The sequence below is a fragment of the Anomalospiza imberbis genome, chromosome 5 (assembly GCF_031753505.1).
Source record: "Anomalospiza imberbis isolate Cuckoo-Finch-1a 21T00152 chromosome 5, ASM3175350v1, whole genome shotgun sequence".
NCBI classification, from domain to species: domain Eukaryota; kingdom Metazoa; phylum Chordata; class Aves; order Passeriformes; family Viduidae; genus Anomalospiza; species Anomalospiza imberbis.
The window spans coordinates 12,443,499-12,462,781 of record NC_089685.1 but is presented as its reverse complement, the minus strand read 5'-3'; the positions used below and the strand labels follow the sequence as shown (position 1 = coordinate 12,462,781).

Here is a 19,283-nt window from a genome sequence, read left to right as displayed (position 1 = left end):
ACATCATAGGACAAGTTACATCCCATTGTTTTGTAAAGGAAAAGTGCACTATAACCCTCTGTGCTCCTGGCCTGCTTGTGCAGCCAAGGTTTTTGTTCTGTATCCTACATTAAGTGATGTAAAAATGTAGCTCATGGGAAAGACTAAAGCTCTGTTTTTTCTCATGGGAAGGTATTCTAATAACATTGTGTTCTTTCCTTTGGTTAAAGAGGGAATTTCAGGCTGGGAGCATTAGCAGCCAAATCCACAGAATTTAGAATTTGAAGTTGTCCCTAAATTGTGTAACCGTACCTTTGCTGACTGACACATTGCATACAAAGTATGATTTTATTAGGACTTAACTATCCTTGTACCTGCTATCATGTCAAAATTTTAAAATTTCTAAAACCTGCATGACTCATTTCCAGAAAGACACAATATCTAATTTATAGCTCCATTGACAATGCTGCTTCAATTAATTTTCTTCATCTTTCTTCTTGTTCCTCTATTTCTCATATCTCATCTGTTTGCACTGCCTAGATTTTAATTAAAAAACCTCTCCTCTCTAAGGAGCAATCTGAAGTGGCAAAAATAATCACTTAAAATATTGCAGTCATTAAAAAATTGGCTGCGGTCAACGCCACGCATTTTCAATTTGTCGACAAATGATATTTTTGTTTATTTTTAAAGTACATTTTGTATTTGAATAGCATACGCCAGCCAGCCTGGCTATCAGAGATGCTCCTCCAGCTGGGTGGGCTGTGTGACAACTCCTTAATGGGGGAAATTGATGGCCCTCTGCTTGTGTAGAGGTGAAGGCATACTGGGCAGATTTCTTTCCATCTGCCGTCAGCCCTTTGCAAGCTGGCACTGCCCAAATGCCCAACACATTCATTCCAATGCAAGAAATGTCGCCAAAAAATAAATTGTGAGGCTACAGCTGTCTGAAAGAATCATCAGGGCCATTAGGCCCAGGGGAGATAATATGAAGAAGAGCATCAGTGTTCATCACTGATAAAAAGCTAATTAAATGATGGTAAAGATGACTGTGAATGCTTTAAAGGCATAGAGGTGAACAACATTTTCATGGGAGTGCAGGAATGAACCTCAGGAAGATGATATGCAAGACCTCAGCCAAAAATCTGTTACACTGAGGAATTTCACACTAGTGTTTCCTGTTGATGCTTTGCCGAATGGCACAGTTGTATCATTTAGTTGCCCTCTGTTCCACTCTCCAACTAAAGAAATCCCATACTGTAAAGCCAAGAGGTATTTATTGATTCTCAAGTTTTACTTGAACAACAGGGACAGAAGCTGGCTTGGATGAACTTCAGTGCTTCTGTTTACATTCCTAATATTTGTCTTTTGAGTTTCTAAAAATCTTCAGGGCTGTGTCCTTAGCTGCAACAGTGACAGAGGCTGATCTTGTTGAGGCTTGTGCTGCTTCCCATTGCAGGGTGAACCAGAGATCTCCAGATCCTCCTAGCCAAGAGGTCACACTGAGGGTAGCTGATGCTTACATGGTGCTTGCATGCAAGTCTTTAGAAATATGGAGATTGTTCAGACATGTTACATGATGTAGGATCCCAGATCTCACCTGGGGCCCTTATTTAGTTATGAAACCTTAAAGAGGTCCAGTTGTAAAGGGCCTGCTTCACCAAATCTGACTTTCCTGCTTTTGCTGACCAATGGTTTTGAGCAGTCATAATTTAAACAATTCTCTATCTCATATGATCAAGAGGCTTTCTGAAAAGAACCTAAAATCTAAGTGTAGTGTAGGATAAAGAGCTTGGCAGGCTCTTGACAAAAGTTTAATTTTAAAACCATGCATTGGTCTCTCTCCCATTAACTAATGAATTCATAAGGTGTTGTAGAAATCCTATATGAATTTGTAAGACTTACTGAGTCTTATAGACAATTTCGCTAAGAACTGTACTGATAAACTGAAAATATTCATAGACAACAGCAATTTTAGAGTGAAAATGTATTTTTTGTAGCTGTGATACCAATGTAGCATCGAAGAGTCCTTATCAAGGAATGTACCGTTGCTGCCTCTCCAGACACAAACCAAAAAGATAGCCTGTGTCCCAGGACATTGCCATCCATCCGTTTATAAAACAGGGAATAAGCTGGGGATGGGAACGTGTGGGAGTAAAAGGAAATACTGCAGGAGGGGAGAATGCCCATCCTGGTCATCAGTGCAGTCTTCAGTGTAATCATTGATAAGCCTTGCTGAAGAGAGCACTAAGAAAGTGTCAGAAGGAAATCATGTGGGCACTTGACAAGAGCAGTGGGGAGAATGGGCAAGGGCATGCAAGTTTGGTCGCCTCACCAGCACACGTAGTGACAAGCATTGGCAGTCAAGGAAAAGTGGCCCATAAGATGGGGCATATACGGGGAATGGTGGACGCATTGAGGATGTGCCATGCAGGGCCTTGAAAATGGGGAAAAAGCAGTGATTCCATAACTATCCAGTAGAAAAACTTCAGAAGCACACCAAATTCAGAGTGAAGATTAGATTGAAAGTAAATTCAAAATGTTGAGATTCAGGAACACATCCGGCCAATTTTCATTTTACCCTATTCTTGCAGAGCAATAGCTTAACAGTTACAGCTAGTGAATAAGGTAGTGCCAGATTAAATTAAAATATTTGTTGGTTTTTTGGGTTTTTTTCTCTTGGGATCACCATAGTCCCTGAACAGAACCTGGCTTCCTTCCATTTGGCAACAGGCAGAGGTTGTTTATTTAGGAATACAACAGTTTACTTATGTCAGGCTGATAGTCCCATTCCAGTTGCAAACAGTGGGCAGCAGCAACTGCTGTGAAGAGGCTTCATTCAAGTGCCTGTGTCTTACGTTCTATTATGTAGGTGATCTGGGAGTAAACTTTGTTAAATTATGTTTATCAGATTTGTTAAAGAATTTATTCTCCAAATTAACTTTTCCTTACAAATTAGTTAACATTTCAGTGTTGTAATTTGCACAAGGACATACTAAATGTTCCAATGCATTTAATCCCCTTCAAACAAAATTGAATGGTGCTTTAGTTCTGGACCTACAGCTGAAGCTTCCATGGTAACAAGGACAAATATCCTACAAGTGGCTTTCATTTGGCCCTTTTAGTTACAAATTTGGCATAGCAAGTTAATTTCCTCTTATTTTATAGATTATTTAAATGTAAATTAAAATTAAACAGAGAACAAATTTAATCTGGAATTCATAAAAGAGGACCCTACGACTACGTAATCCACAGGATCTCCAGTTTAGGGAGAGCTTTAATCCAGATAGTTTTAAAACTTATGTGTACATTCCACATTTCTTACCTTTTGAGAATAACAAAATAAACACTTGTGAAATTCAGTCCTTAATACTGGAAGTATGTAGACTTCCACCACAAGTGTAAAGTCTTTAATTTGGGAAAGAGATAACACAATATGTGAATTGTACATTAGGGTTTTTTTTCTAAAGACTTGAATTCAAATCTTGGGTTGAACCCAAGAGAAAATGAGTCTGATGGTTTCAATTCTGTCTTTAATCCGTTCAAGCCCTACTGCAAACCCACAAAACAATCCAACATATTTAGCAGCCTCCTGGATGCTGAACAAGACTGACAAGGTAGCTGGGGACAATGCTGGTGAGGGACCATCTCCTGCAGAACTTCTTTTGCTCCCGGAAAATTTAGCTGAGTGCTCTTTGGGGTTTTTCTTCCCTCAGCAGCCCATCAGGTAAAAAAAAAAGAGCAATAAAAGCTGTGACAGATAGAGACTGCTTGGAAAGCTAAAAGAAAAAACTGAGGGTGATGGTTGTACAGGCAGGTGGGAGAGAATAAGATCATGAGAGGAGGAGCCCTGGCCCTTGCTTGGGCAGCTCAGCTCATGGAGCTCATCCACATCTGCTTCTCCCCTGGGCAGGTGTGTCCCAGGTGCCAGATGGTGGCACTGGGGCAAAACCATACAAGAAAATGGTGGTGCTCCCTCAGAAATTCTTTAATATCCATACCTGTGTTTAGAGCACGTTTCTCTTTCTCAGTCTTTTTAAAGGCCATTAAGGTCATGATCTTCTATTACATGTTTCACAGGTATTTAGAATAACGGGGGAGTTAAACCCGAGACTGAACTTCTTTTCTGCATAGCAGTTTCACATGAGCAAAAGCTGACATGAGCAGATTGTGATTTGAGCCATACGTTGTGTGGTTCATTAACACATAAAATATGCATAAAATACATATTCATAGACTCTATGAAGCTGTGTATAAATGCAGAAATATAGCTTTATAGAACTAATTTAATAAATTATGATTTTGAGCTTTCATAAAGTGTTCATCATACACCACTGTATAAATAATCATTTATATCCCCCTTGCCAAACTGCCCATTTATTTATCTTGACAACCTAAATGAAAACTCCATTCAATAAATATTCTGCTAGACAGCAGAAGGATGTACAAATATTTAAAGATAATGGGGTTGTATCTAATTTGTGTTTATTTTAATAGATGATTTTCATCAGGCAAGAGATTATTGATTATATATCCATTATCAAATGCATACTTACATATAACTTAGCACCTGAGATATAAGTTGCTCTTATAGAGGATTTTCCAATGCTTGTATACAATTCTAATATCTAGCTCAGTAGGATCTATTTACCTATTTGTTTCCTAAGATAAAGGTTTACATCTAAATTTGAATAAAGTTTTAGCCTGAATATTTATTTTTAGTGTATTTATTTGACTGCCTGCAGATAAGTAGACTTTTGTGGCAGATTGATTGATGGATAAAGGATACTTCATTTGTGCTCAGCAAATGAAGAAAATTCTGAAAATCAAGAAGCACAACAAAGAAATTATTCTTAAATTTCTGATATTAGCAATACTGATGAGTGTGAAGGTTAAAATCAGTAAACAAAAGCAATTTCTCAGTCCATTATAAATAACTGCATAGTACAACTGCTGTTTTTCAAAGAGAAGATATGAAACTGTCTCATTAATTTCTGCTAGTTGTAATTTATTTGATGTGTAAATTATTCTGCCTTTTCAGTGGCATATATGCTGTACTGTGTGTATGCTGCATTAACAGACCAAGGAGAAAGGAGACTTGTGACAAAATCTATTTAATTTCTGTGGTAAATTATCAACACTTCAGGATCTTTCTATTGCTTTGACCTTTCTTTGCAAAAAAAAAAAAAAACACCTTAACAGCAATTTGTTTATTTTAGCGGTTGAAACAGTCTTTAAGTTTTTGCAATGTGTTATATTTTTATGCGATATTTAGTCTGTGTTAATAAGCATAGAGGTCTTGTCATTCAAGTATAGACCAGGAACTCTGTATACAAAAATCAGACTTCATGTACTCACAGTTTTTTTCAACAATGTGTAGGCACCTCTAGAAATAGAAAAATTATGTTCCTCTATATAAATTAATTGCTGAGGTATTGACAACCATACTTAAAAATAATCAATAAAATAATTTTAATTATGTCACTTTATTGCATTGATAAATAAAGTGTTATAGAATATGACAAAATGTGTTATTTTGTATTTTACTCATAAAAACCCATAGACAAAAATGTACTGAGCAGTTTTCATTTTTTGCCCCACCTTTCTCTTTGTTAAAAATCTAATTATTCCCTTATGTGACACTCCCATGACCTTTTTAAGTGCGGAAGATGTGATTGTCATATTTTCCCTTGGCGCATTATGAAGGGGTTCAGAGACAAGAGGGCACTGCATAGACGATACTGAAAAGGTCAACGTAATTTGGCATTATTGTATCTCTTTTTTAAATACTAAGATGTTGTAAGAATGCAGAATTATTCTAATTAATAGCTCCTTAATTGAGCTTCCAGTTTTAAGGAGCAAGATCTCAAAAATACACACACATGAATAAAAGAAGCGTTTAAGACAATTATTATTTTTATCAGTATTTTCTGTAATATGAAGAATTCAAAAACTGCAAAGTGCTCAGTTTGCACTAAGACAAGGTAGATCTTCTTTAGAAGCTTCCAGTACCTGTTTCTGCCTCGCAGATTTGGCAGACTGTCATTTTATCAAGCACACAAGAAGGCAAAAGTAGGATGGGAGAAAGAAGAAAATCTATACTGTAAGCCCCCCTCCGTGCACCTCACAGGCAGCTCCTTCCAGGCCAACACTCCTGGAGAGTTCTGGCGTTCTTGGCATGTTGCGGGGGGCACATGGCACCATTTGATGTTGCTGAGGCAAGTATGTGCAGAAATGCAGAAGGAAAAGCAGACACTGGGTTTGGGAGCAGCCTCAGGACCCCTGGGATTGCTCTATCACAAGAGCTCATTGCCTCTAGAGCTAATTGTTATGCAATTTGGACTAAATACAGCAAATACAGCCTTTTCAGTCGTACACTTGAGGCCCAAAGTTTACTGTATGGCGATGCATAGCAATTTTATACACAAATACCTCTTTTGGCAAAAATTCAAACACAGAGATCTGACATGTTTCACAGCACAAAACTCTTATGCCTACAAAATCTCCATAGCAATATTTGATATGCTACTGAGGTTATTTGCAGACGGAGTTGTGTGTGGGCCAGATGTAAGGGTGATACTTTAAAACAGAAATAAACACCCAGAGATGTGGTACATGACTTTTCAATGCAAACACAGTTTTACCATGGTCTGTAGTGGGTTTGTAGGGAAGCAGGTATAAGATTAGGACACAATAATTATTGGGGCAGGACAAGAAAGATACAAGATAACCATCTGGTCTTTATTTAGTTTCAGGCATTAGTGAGTCCTTAGATAAAGTACAGCTCACGCTGAGATCTGACAATGTGTGAACACCATGCAAACCCAGCGTAACCTCAGCTTCCATGTGCTCCTTCTGCCCACAGCACAGCTGCCAGTCCGATGGGAACTCCATCTACTTCCATGGGACAGAGGGCAGCGAGTTCAATTTCGCCACCACCCGGGACGTGGACCTCTCCATGGAGGATGCCCAGGAGCAGTGGGCAGAAGAGTTTGAGAGCCAGCCCAAAGGGTGAGTGTCCCCAGCCTGAGAAGGGCCCTGCACAGGCAAGCAGCATCACTCCAGGGACGAGGAAACAGGATAAATGGGGAGTTGAAATTAATCTTTTCTGTGTAGTCAGGGAAGATTGTGACTAGGATAAATAGCAATACTGTAAATAGCCCATGGTTGCAGATTTTAGGAAGAAACAAGTCCAAGAAGCCCAGGAGGAACAGTTTGCCTCTGGACCATCTTGTCACCACTGTTTTTAATGAAAATAATTGTGTTTGTGGCTAACATAGACATTCTAAAGAAATATGTGATGGTGATCTGTCTTTTTAAATTCACACCAGAGTGTTGTTAACAAGCTCATATCCATATGATCTCAAATTCCTTTAGAAATTCCTCTCCTCTGGATTACTGCTGTGAGCCTCGCTTCACTGAGAGAGAGCTCCTGCTTATGCAGATGCCTATAGGTGCTGGAGGAGGAAGGGTGAATGCAGCAGAAGGGGAGGAGAAGGTGGAGGCAGGAAAACTGAAGCAGCAGTCCGTTCTCATCTAGCATCACCAAGAGCGTAGTCATACCTGCTGGGCAAGAGCTCAGGGTCTGGCTGATAATTTACTATTTCTATTTTGAATATATACATTATGATTCAAAGGGTCCCTGTAAAGCCATATCCAACAGGGACTGCTGCAAAGATGCAGAAAATAAGCAAAACTGTCTGGGACAATATTGCTACTCTTACCAAAACATGAGTGAGCTTTAAAAATGTGTCCTGATAAAGAAGATTCATGTTATATACCTCATTGTATAAATTCTGCCAAAAAGAAAATAACCTCAGAAGGGTCTTGATTCTTTTCTATTAAAAAAAAAAAAATCATTAGTGGCTGTAACCCCAGGGCAATGAGAAACATACACTGCTAATTTATGGGTCTCCACTGAATGTTGATTTTAACCTACAAAGTACTTCTGATCATTAGCAACTGATTCAAATGCTGCCTATGCTGTGCTGGAAGTGAAGAGCACCTTTTAAGAAATACATGCTAATGTGTCCTGTAGACACATACATATATTTGGGATTTACAGAAAAAATATTCACTGTGGACTCTGTCCCAGTTCAAATAATCAGCCAATGGCAGCAGGTGCTGCTTCAGACAAAGGGAAGAAAATGAGCTTGTGTGTGTTGTGTTCTACATGACCATGTGGGATACCTTTGAGATGTTCTCTCCATCTTCTTTCCATCCTGGAAAAAAACAGGATGGGAGTGCTGTCTGTGGACATCTGCCCTGTCTGTAGATCTTCTCTACACTACTGGGTGTTTAGTTAAGATAAGCTGGGCAACTTGCAACCCGGGTTAGCAAATTTACAGTTCCTTCTGAATTAGGAAAATGTCACTTTCCCTATCATGGGGTGCCTGGTTCCAGTTGGCAAGGGAGTGTGCAGCCCTCCTTTGAGTCTGTCATTATGTGTCCCAGCAACTAGGTCCTGATCTGCCCCCACTCTGCAAGCCCAAGACCTCACAACCTTTTTCCTATTTTTTTCTTTGGAAATTTTACTCTATATTAGAAACTTCCTTCTTTCTATTGTTCTATAAGAATGGAGATTTAAATTGCATGCTGCCATAAATAAACACTGAACTTGGGTGATGTTATGGACTACATCCTAATCATATAAAATTGCCACCACTACTGTTCCTCTTTTCAGTATTTCTCTGGAATTTGTGTTGGGAGCTGTATGTACATTTGAGTGAGTTTCCTTAAACACTTATTTGAGAAATATATTTGAATGCTATTTAAACTACATTTGAAATACAGTTTTACTGTAATCAGTCACGGAACACTGGATACATGAGAGAGAGCTTGCAGGAAGTTCTCAGGCACTGCTTTGTCACTTCGGCTGGAGCCTGCCAGCTTTCAAGGGGAAGGCAAAAGCATCCCTCATAAGGAAAGCAAAAGGAAGCTCAGGTATAGGGGTCACCACCAGTTTTCTCTGCACCAAATGCTCTTGGAGATGAGAGCAGAGGGAATCATCACTGTTTTTAATAAGCAGTTGGTTGGTATTTTTGCATGTACCACCTAAAGTGGGAGGCTATGTGTGTAGGGTTCGCTGTGGTAAGTACCACACATATATCCACTGTCATTCTACTTCTCTTTACTTGAGTGAATTAGAGCCTGATCCTAAAAGTGAACAAATCCCCACATCAGGCTGCCTAGCAGGCACACTGTTGCTTTGGACCTCCATGTTAGTTGGTCTAGTTTAGGTCCGTAAATCACCTGTTTTAAAAAGAAGAATTCAAAGAGTCATGTGAAGGATAAATTAGTTCAAATGTAAATGTTAAATCATGCCATCACCCAGGATCCTTCCCCATTTTCTTGACTGGCAGTGTGTTGATGTACTCCCATTAAAGTGCCTTTTTTTTGATAAAAGATGTAGAATTCTCTGTTTTTCATTTCTGATGCTGCCTAAAAGGAGAGGATCCCTGGAAACATCCATGATCTGCATCATTCATGACCCCGAGCTGTTTTGTGGGTCACTACAGAGTGTTTTAATTGAGCTAAATAGAGCATACAAAAGATCAATGGAGCATTGTGAGATTTTTTTTGTGTAAGTTGAAGTAGGCACAACTGTTTAATTCTGTACTTGCCTTCAGCCAGGGAGACCCATTAGGGTTAGATTAAACTGTGCTTCCATTAAAATATTATATCATAAAGCTTTTCAATTATGTTAAGCTCACTAATTCCTGTGTAAATGACTGACAGGTTTAAAGCAGGATTTCCAAACAGGCATGTCACCAGTCTGTCACAGCTTAGGTCCATGGGGAAACTGGCAGCTTTTAAGAAGATCCTAGAAATGCATTTTGAAGCCATTGGAATGGTTAAACTAAATGGTTTAGTTCTTGTAATGACAGTTTTTGAAATTGTGATATGGCACATACCTGCTAGAGATTGTCTCTGGTGGAAGGAGACAGGAAAAGACTTTGCCTCCCACAAAGGTTTCTGAACTTCCATGTTTTCTCATTCCTCCTGAATCATGCTGGATAGTTAAATGTTTGGATTATCAGGATTTAGTGATTCTAAATAATTTCATTGTTTTATCAGCTTTATAATTCTTAAATACTTAATTATGAATTAAGACTTCAACATGAATAATAATAATGTATCAGACCAAAATAATGCACAAGTTTTCAACATTTTCTAGTATTTCAAAACATTTTGATCAAGTTTTGAAGTAACCATCGCTTTCATGATGAAAATCTATTTTCAATGTAAAATATTTAATTGGAAAATTCTGCAACAGCTCTTTTAATTATCACTGAATAAAAATAAGATGAAATGTTGTACAGAAAAACTGAGAAAGATCATATCATCACATATTAGAAACACAGCAGTCTTTTTTCATACTCTGTTCATGTGTTAGTTAAAAACTGTTACCCTAAATGCTCAAAAAGATGAAAAGAGAGCATTTTCAGCTATTACCTACATATTTAATGTTTGTATAGCAGATATGGTGGACGTGCCTTTTTAAGTTTCATTGATCTATAAATCTTTTATTATGCAAAATTAATCAGAATGCTTTCTATTTTAAATATTTTAACACCAGAACAAATAATGAAGATGATAGAACAATACAACACTACATATTGGGTAACAGCATTCATTAAAAACCTAATTTTTTTCATTAATTCATTAATTCATGCATTTCTGCCAAATTCTTTTAAATATTTATATTAACTTTGCCTTAGTTGAGTTTAAAAGCTAATATTGAATACATAAGTAATAGCATAGGGATCACATTTGAAACACTGTGGTTTTTTGTCCTCTGTAAGAGTAGAAACAGATCATTTTGTAAGTACAAATAAACCCCTATGGCATGTTTTGTATGAGTTTATCAGCTGTGTGCTGCTGCACTTTCACCACCTATTGTTGGCCTCTGCAGGTGGGACATCTTTGGAGCCGTCATTGGTACTGAATGTGGAACCCTGGAATCTGGCTCAGCTATGGTATTTCTCAGAGATGGGGAAAGAAAAATATGTACTCCGTACATGGACACCACAGGTTACGGGAACTTGAGATTTTATTTCAGTATGGGTGAGTATAAACTACTAATGTAATACAAGATGTGAAACGTGAGATTTACATTATGCAGTGCTCCACAGTTGAACAAGTTTCATGTGGAGAAGCATCTTCTTGTCTTGTATACACTCATTTCACTCAGTGCCCCTTAATCCATACTTAGAAGAGACGGTCATATCTTTGTCATCTTTAGAGGTTTTACAGGTACTCTCATATCCTCCTGTAGTCATGTCCATGTAGACCCTGGTGCTAATCCATCAGAGTCCAGAGAGTTGCACACAAGAATGAGATGGGAGCAGCATAGAGGTGGGGCAGCCTTCCCTGGTGAACCTGTGGAATAGTTTCACCTCAAAAGCTCTTCCTCCATTCCTAAAATCTGTCCTCTGCTAATACATTGGACCAGGGTGAGATTCACACAGAGTGTGCTATGGTCTTGGAGGAGGTGTATTCTACACGTAGCATCCCTCATGCAAAGCACTGCTGTGGTGTTAGAATCATCTGTGGATCTTCCTTACTGGGGCAAAGTACATCAGTCGTTTACCAGGGCTAAGAAAGCAGCCAAGAACCAGCCTGTCCTGTCACTTCCCCTCCCTCCTGTTGTCAGTGCAACTGCATTAGTTTGATGTTGCATCAGAGCAAAATCCCCATGGACGTGGTAGTTAACGCTCACAGTATTTTTCCAGAACTTTTATTTTGCACATAAAGGAAGTTCCATGAGGTTATTCTCTCAACATCATGTTTAGAGAAAGTGAGGTTTTTTTGCTTAAAAGAGAATAATAGAATAATAAAGGAGGAAGCAGAGAATAAACCTGTGACCTCCACAAGCAAACTTCTGTATCAACAAGAAAAAAACCACACTTTATTTAATGAGGGGAAGACCTCATGTTGTTTTCCTAAATTGTTGCACATCTCCTCTGTGTTACATGAATTATGAATAAAGCACAGGAAAAAGAGGATGCTTTTTCTCATTTCTTCCAAGCATTACAACACCTGCAAGAGAAACAGGAAAGTAATGTTGTCAACCTTCTGAACTTAGGGGAGAAGTTGTCAGCAGATGCAGACACAGAGGATAGCAGGATATTGTTTGAAAAATGTCTTCTCTGTGTATTTTTTAATTAAATGAATAATTGTTTGAACACTCAGGCAAGGAGAATATTTGAAAGGACAAATGGATGTTCCTTATTACAGTATAAAACACATTAGAGATGCACATCTTGTCCAGTTATCTGGGCTGCTTTTCCTAGTCCATTACAAGAACTGGCTGGTTGTAGCAAAAACAAAAAGCAGAGAAAGTGTTCCAATATGTGCAATCTTTCTACTCTGCAGTCTTTTCAAAGAAGCTTCCTTATTCTGTTTTTATTTCTATTTTAGGATTTTTTTAATACCTAGAGTAATCATACTACACAAGGAAATAATTAATTAATAATTCTTGTTTCAAATACAGAAACTTCTTTTTAAAAACTTCTTTTCTATAATACCAAAGTTGTGTGATGATGTCCATCTTCTAACTATAATGCAGAACATAATGCCCATATTTGCCAATACATATGCTCTTTCACAGAAGCTTAGTGAGTATTTTGGGTTCTACTGATAGGAAGATATTTCAAATGCTGCCCTATTCCAGTTGGGCAAGCATAACACACATGTTTTGTGGTATAATAGATTTCATCCAGCCAGCCATTCCTATTAGGACATGATGTAGACAGTAGAAGGAGCAGTACTGCAAATAAGGTACACAGCAGTCTTTCTTACTTCATACTTAGAAAAAGTTCTCAGCTGCCAAACTATCAGCAGAGAAGCATTTAAGATACTGTTAAGTACCTACATGTGTGACTGCATGAAGTGTGGGTAGTAAATAGTTTACTGATGAGAACTCAACAGCAGAGCATTTCTATGTAAATAGGATTTAAAGCACACAGATAGAAGTATTGCTTGAGGCACAGCATTTTCTACTTAAATTGTTTTGATAAGCTGATTAAAAGAGGTACTTGAGGTTTTCTTAATCGTCAACCCCCTTGATCTCTGCCATGGTGCATCTGATCAAACAGTTTCTATACACTGTGTCCTTAGGGATGGTGTTCTTTTGTTTCAGATCCCAAGTTAAATAGCATCTGACTATAATTATTTTCATAATTAAGGCTGCATATATGATTCCACTTTCCAATAACAAGGGCTTCAATTAATTTTTTTCTCATTCAAATATGTGTTGTACAGGGGGAACTTGTGATTCTGGAGAATCCCATGAAAATGATGTCATACTGTATGCCAAGACTGAAGGCAGGAGGGAACACATACCTCTTGATACCCTGACCTATGCTGCTTACAAGGTAAATTGTCTTAAGCAAAGCAGGTGGATGGGAATGGACAGATCATTCTCTTTTCAAGCCATCACAAGAATATTGTGTGGTGAATTCCACAGGGACACTCAAACGTGACATTCTCAAACACATAACTCGGGTGCAGACCTGGGAGCAATCGGGCACTTTTGCAGCACAGCTCTGCAGTTACTGGTGGTCACTCCAGCCCCAGGCAGGACTGGGCAGTGTTGGCTGGGGCTGGGGAAACAGGCAGGCCAGCAGCAGGCAAAAATTGTCAGGTATTAGCTGAAAACTGCAGTGATAACATCCCCTCACAAAAGATTACTCCTGTTTCCACTCAAGCTCCTTCTAGGCACAGTGTGATGCTGAGGAGCGGGGTCCTGAGAGGGTCATTCCTGGCAGGATCAGGGGCTGGGAGAGGATCTGCAGCGGTGAGGGCACGGACTCAGCCGTGGGAGGCGGCCGCCGGCGGAGTGCACAGGCAGCATCTCCTCTGCCCAAAGTGCAGCTGCCTTCCAACCACATCCACCACCCTCAGGACAGTAAAGACCTTGAACTTGCCTTCAGGATCCTTCCTGTCTAGGGAAAAGAAGCACTTAGACCATGTCTACCCTGAAAAAAGTAGCTCCTAGGTCTCCTTATTCTGCTGCTGTAAAACGGGCAAAATTGGGTATTTCATACATGTGCACACAGGTGCGCTAGGTATTGAAATGCAGTGTGCTTACATAGTCTGAGGGAAGTTTGATGGTAAAGATGCTGCTGATTTCAAGCACAGATCTGTGTGCATTCTGTCTGTAACTTTAGCACTTAGAAACCAGATGTTTACAAAAGGGTTTGGCCTGAGTTCATTTGAGTCACTTGCATTGTCTCATTGTGCATGGCTTCCCTCCTCGCCTGCTTCTGTGTGAAAGACAGGGTAGAACTTTTGTAAAACTAAGGAAACTGTAATTGTAAAATAATAAAATATTAATTAGGGAATTTGGGGAGAGATAGGATCTGAAATTACATGGAATCCATTGTGGAGGCTTTTTAAAACAAGCAGTTTTAAAGCTGACATCCTCTTTTGACATAATAAAGTTCTAATTACATTGCTTTAGGACAAAGGCTGAGCTTTGTGAGGCAGTGATTTCATTTATTTCAGCAACATAACATCCTCCCCTCTTTTGCCTGTGAACTCCTGCTGTTACTCCATTCTCACGTATCCAGAGTAGACATGCCACCACCCTGCCTTAGCTTCTGTGAGCTGTAAGGCTCCAGGACAAACATCACCTTCCCTTCCCACCTGAAACTGACAGCATCAACTTGCCCTTCTCAGAACACAGAAGGTGCAGTCTTTTCTTCTGTGCCTTTACAACAAAACAGTCCCATCCCTCTGAGGTGATAAGCATCACTGGTACTCAGGGTGCTAATACCTATCCACCTGATAGTAAAAGATTTTATTTGGGATCGTGTGTGGAAAAAAGTGGCAAAAAAAGTTAACAAAATGAATCAAGGAGAAAGAATAGCCTGTTTGGTTTAGCACAATTAGAGTTTTTTTTTGTTTTTTTTTTTTTTTTGTTTTTTTTTTTTTTTTTTTTTAAATGGTACGTTGCGACCTTTTTAACCTATTTAAGCCTAATTTAATTTCTTTTGAAGGTGCCGTCTTTGGTTTCTGTTGTCATTAGTCCAGACCTGCAGACTCCTGCAACCAAATTTTGCCTGAAGCAAAAGAGTCACCAAGGCCACAACAGGAATGTTTGGGCTGTGGATTACTTCCATGTCCTTCCGGTGCTCCCTTCCTCGGTGACTCACATGATCCAATTTTCCATCAATTTGGGTTGTGGAACTTACCAACCTGGTAACAGGTAAAACTGGCGAGATCATTCTTTTGGCTATCAGCTTTCTAGTATATTTTGGTCTATAAAATCTATTTAAGGATTTGTAAATCTTTTTTTCAGAAGAAGGGATCCCATTAATAATGACAAATATAAGCTGCTCAAAAGCTAATGTTTCTCCTGATCTTTACAGGCCCAGATTTATGCATCTCACGTGCAATAAAGAGTCATTTAATAGCTTTCCAGGTCAAAACTTGCTTTTCTTAGCCCATTATTCTGAAATATGCTCATGATTTCAGAGTGACTTTTGTTTCGGTTTCTAATGGGTATGAGATTTACTTCTTAATACTGTGTAAGGAGGAAAGCATTAAAGGCAGCAGCAGAAATCTGCCCTGCTGACCCCTCTGAGATTACTGATGCCACAAGCATATCTAATTCTAGCAAGACTGGTGATAAATGACCCTCATCTAAATGACCATCAGTGTGAGGAGCTCACTGTTTGTAGGCTGATCACAGAACACTTTTTCTGGCTTTACTTCTTCTGGACATTCAGTGTGAATTTTTCCATGGGGAAAAGGAGAGAAGGGAGTCATTTTAGGCTCCATGTTTTATAGAATCATAGAAATGTTGGCTGGAAGTGACCTATATATGTTATCTGGTGAAACCTGCTGCTGCAGGATGAATTGTTACTGGGCAGATCAAACACGGCTCTGCCTATCCATGACTTGAAAAATCTTCATGGGTGGACACTGTGCTACCTCACCTGCTCAAGTGAAAAAGTGTTTCCTAATGTACAGTACAAAACTATGAAACCATGATTATTGTCCTTTGTAGTGTGCCTGACACTACTGAGGAGAGTTTGACTCTGGTTTCCTTGTGAGTGCTCTCTGCACCACCACAGGATGCTATAGCTCACCTCTCCTCACCAGGCTGAGCAAGCCAGCTCCTCAGCCCGTCCTAGCTTGGTGCTCGAAGCCATGGACATCTTGCCCATCCTTTACTCTGCTCTCAAAATTCTTAATATCCTTCTTCCAATGGAGAACCCAAAACCAAACTGCCCACTGTTCCTCTTTCATTATATACATTTGAGAATATTTATCTTGATATTTTATGAGGATTAAGTTACTTTATATTTTGCAGGGTTGAGAGTTTAAAGTCAGAGACCACGAGTGCTTTTATCTTTGTCCCATGGCATCTGCTTCCAGCTGGAAAGAGCTGCATTAACACTGACAGTTCTTGTACCCATGCAGGGTCGCAGAATTCAAGGGGAGGCAAAAATCAAGGCACTGCACTTATATTTGATAGGAAGAGAAGGCAGCAACATTTTCCTACATGAAAAGTGAAAACTTTGCCTATAAACACTCCTGGCCAGTAAACATGTTATATAAAGTCTCTGTCTCAGTCTGTTTTCTGATGAAGATTAGTACATATTTTGAAAGATTAATATTCTTCCTTCTATTTCTGAAGGAGAAGTGAGCTTCTTCCTAACTAAAGAAGCATTAGGTCACCATTTTTCCTATTTGTATTTCCCAAATACTGCAGCATTTCACATCTCCCAGTCTGCAGCATTATTCATACTACTTTCATTACTGCAAATGTGAGAGACTTGTGCTGGATATAAGCAGTAAATATGACCCTCTAAGGTATCTCTACAGCTCAACCTGAAATAAATTAGTCAAAATCTCCATAAACTGTTTTAATAAACACAATATCACAGTGATGGTACATTTAAGTAAAGTAATATTGTCAGCAAATTATCATAAAAATAAAAATTCAGAATCCAGTAATTCAATATTGAGGAGATGAATTATGACTTTTATAATGTTCCATTACTTAATATAAAACAGAATATTACAAGCTAATTATATGGGGGAAATTACAAGAATAATTTAGTAAAATACTAAATCTGTAGTAACTCAAACACTTTCTATATTACTTTTTCAAGGTCTTTAGAGTGTAAGGCATCTAAGGATTTTCTTATACTCGTAGGTTGTAAACAATTTGGGTTTTTTTTAACTCAGGAAAGAGATAGCCCATGCATGAACAGCTAGTGGTCTTTTGCCACCTTCTGCAGCTGTAACAGTTAGCAACTGGCAGTTATAGGTGTCCCTTGCTTGCACGATGCTGTCTAGCTCTGATTAATCCAAGGTTTCTCCTCATATCTGAAACTATTTCAGTATGAAATATGAAATATAAAAGTAATGCAGTTCTTTTAACAGCAGCAGCCTAAAAACACTGGCTGGATGGTGGCCCAACAAGAGCTCTGTGTTCTGGCAATCTTCCGTCTAAAAACTTATGGCATTTTGAACACTCAGGAAACTTTGTCTCACATTTACATTTGCAGAATTTTTTTGTATTCAAATTCTGCTTAAAATTATTTCTTGTTTCCTCATCAGTTATTAGAAATAGCAGATTTGGTGGTTTCTCAGTGTTGGTACTTCTACATTGAGATCTATGCCAGGTACCCTCATGATGTCTTTCTCCTTTCTTTCCTTCAACGTGTTACCAGTGTCAGCTTGGAGTTCTCAACCAACCATGGTCGCTCGTGGTCGCTGCTCCACATGGAGTGTTTGCCTGAGATATGTGCTGGGCCTCACCTGCCCCACAGCACCATCTACGCCTCTGAAAACTACAGCGGGTGAGAGTGCTCTCTGCAAAACTCAGATACAGCATTACAGATGTGAATTGTAGGTGGCAGGAGAAAGCAGCAAAGCACACAACGCTGTGTCATCATTCATTTTTGGCTACCTGGGGACAGGAAGGAAGGAGTGTTCTGAGCTCCCTGGCTACCCAGTAATGAAACCTGAAATGTATGGGGCTGCTTCTGTGGCATAATTTTTTCATGCTAAAGAGAAGTTTTGAAGCTAAAGAGAAATTGCAAAAAAAAAAAAAACCCTTGTGGACAGCATGTTGATAAGAAGAAGAAATTTTTCACCTTGTCAAAGCCACAAAAGTTTTCTTCTTGGTCAGAAAAAACACTACTCAAAGCTGTATATACCTCCTTAGACACATTTACTCATGTGGAATATCAGTACTGGGTTACAGTGAAGCACATCCTCTGTACTTCTGCATATGGAGATGGTTATTAGTGTCACTTTCTTGTATCAACCTTTCTCAGTATTGAGTCTCTTCTCTACTGTTCTCACTGAAAAATTAACTGTGGCATTTTTCTGCATGTCACAAAATCCCTCAGTATCCTAACTTCCTTAACACTTACAAAAAGAAGGTGCAGTTGAAGCATTGCTCTGATCTGATGGCACACAGCTCATACAATTTTCATAGGAACCATTACTCCTGGTGTGTGCAGGAAGTGTAGCCTCTGTGGATGATAGAGAATGATAGCCCAGACTGCAGCATGCCAAATCCTCTGCACCACTCCTCACCCTCTGAGGGTTTCCACTATAGTTCAGCCCTGCTGAAGGTTCAGTTTTAGGAGCTATTCATGGAGATGGAGAAGCTGCTACAGCAAAGGAGCTTATGGTCTTTGCCAACTTTGTGTATGCCTACAGGGGGAAAATGGCTGGGTTTTATAAGACAACAACTAATATTCATGTACTGTATGATATATGGACTTCTTATTTTTAATTTGTATTTTCTAAAGCTGCTGTAAATTTATGCTTCATTTGAGCAGATTTTAAAATTAAGCTTCTCAAAAAGCTTCCAGAATACATAAACGTATCTGCAAAATATCCTGTTGCATAATAACTATCGGTGTAAAATGCTAGAGCCTGTGTTGTATGTATTTCAGGTGGAACCGAATAACTATTCCCCTTCCCAACGCTGCACTTACAAGTGACACCAGGATTCGATGGAGGCAAACAGGACCAATCCTTGGAAATATGTGGGCAATCGATAATAGTTAGTATTCTTACCCATGATCATGACACATCAGAAAAGTAAATTTTATATGCTGCTCTAAGTAAACATATTTCCACAATCACTAGTCAATGAAGTTTGTTAAATTCCTGTTCTGCTCAGTTGAGTTTGGTAGCAAGTGCATTTTGAAGCTAAAGAGACAATCTGCCATTAGAAAAGACAATAGTCTAGTAGATTTTTTTTTCCCGTTTAATTGAATGCTTTCCAGGAAAAAAATATTGGCTTAATATAACATTTCTTCTATCTG

General features: G+C 38.9%; 1 protein-coding gene across 1 annotated transcript in view; it reads left to right on the top strand.

Annotated features, from left to right (window-relative positions):
* The window catches only part of RELN (reelin), a 275,790-nt gene that overhangs the window by 157,552 nt on the left and 98,955 nt on the right, over positions 1-19,283 (top strand). Inside the window, exons 11-16 of the mRNA XM_068189636.1 lie at positions 6,842-6,987; positions 10,892-11,043; positions 13,243-13,355; positions 14,982-15,190; positions 17,670-17,798; positions 18,909-19,018. Coding sequence (XP_068045737.1) covers positions 6,842-6,987; positions 10,892-11,043; positions 13,243-13,355; positions 14,982-15,190; positions 17,670-17,798; positions 18,909-19,018 — 859 coding nt within the window. The remainder of the gene's footprint in view (positions 1-6,841; positions 6,988-10,891; positions 11,044-13,242; positions 13,356-14,981; positions 15,191-17,669; positions 17,799-18,908; positions 19,019-19,283) is intronic.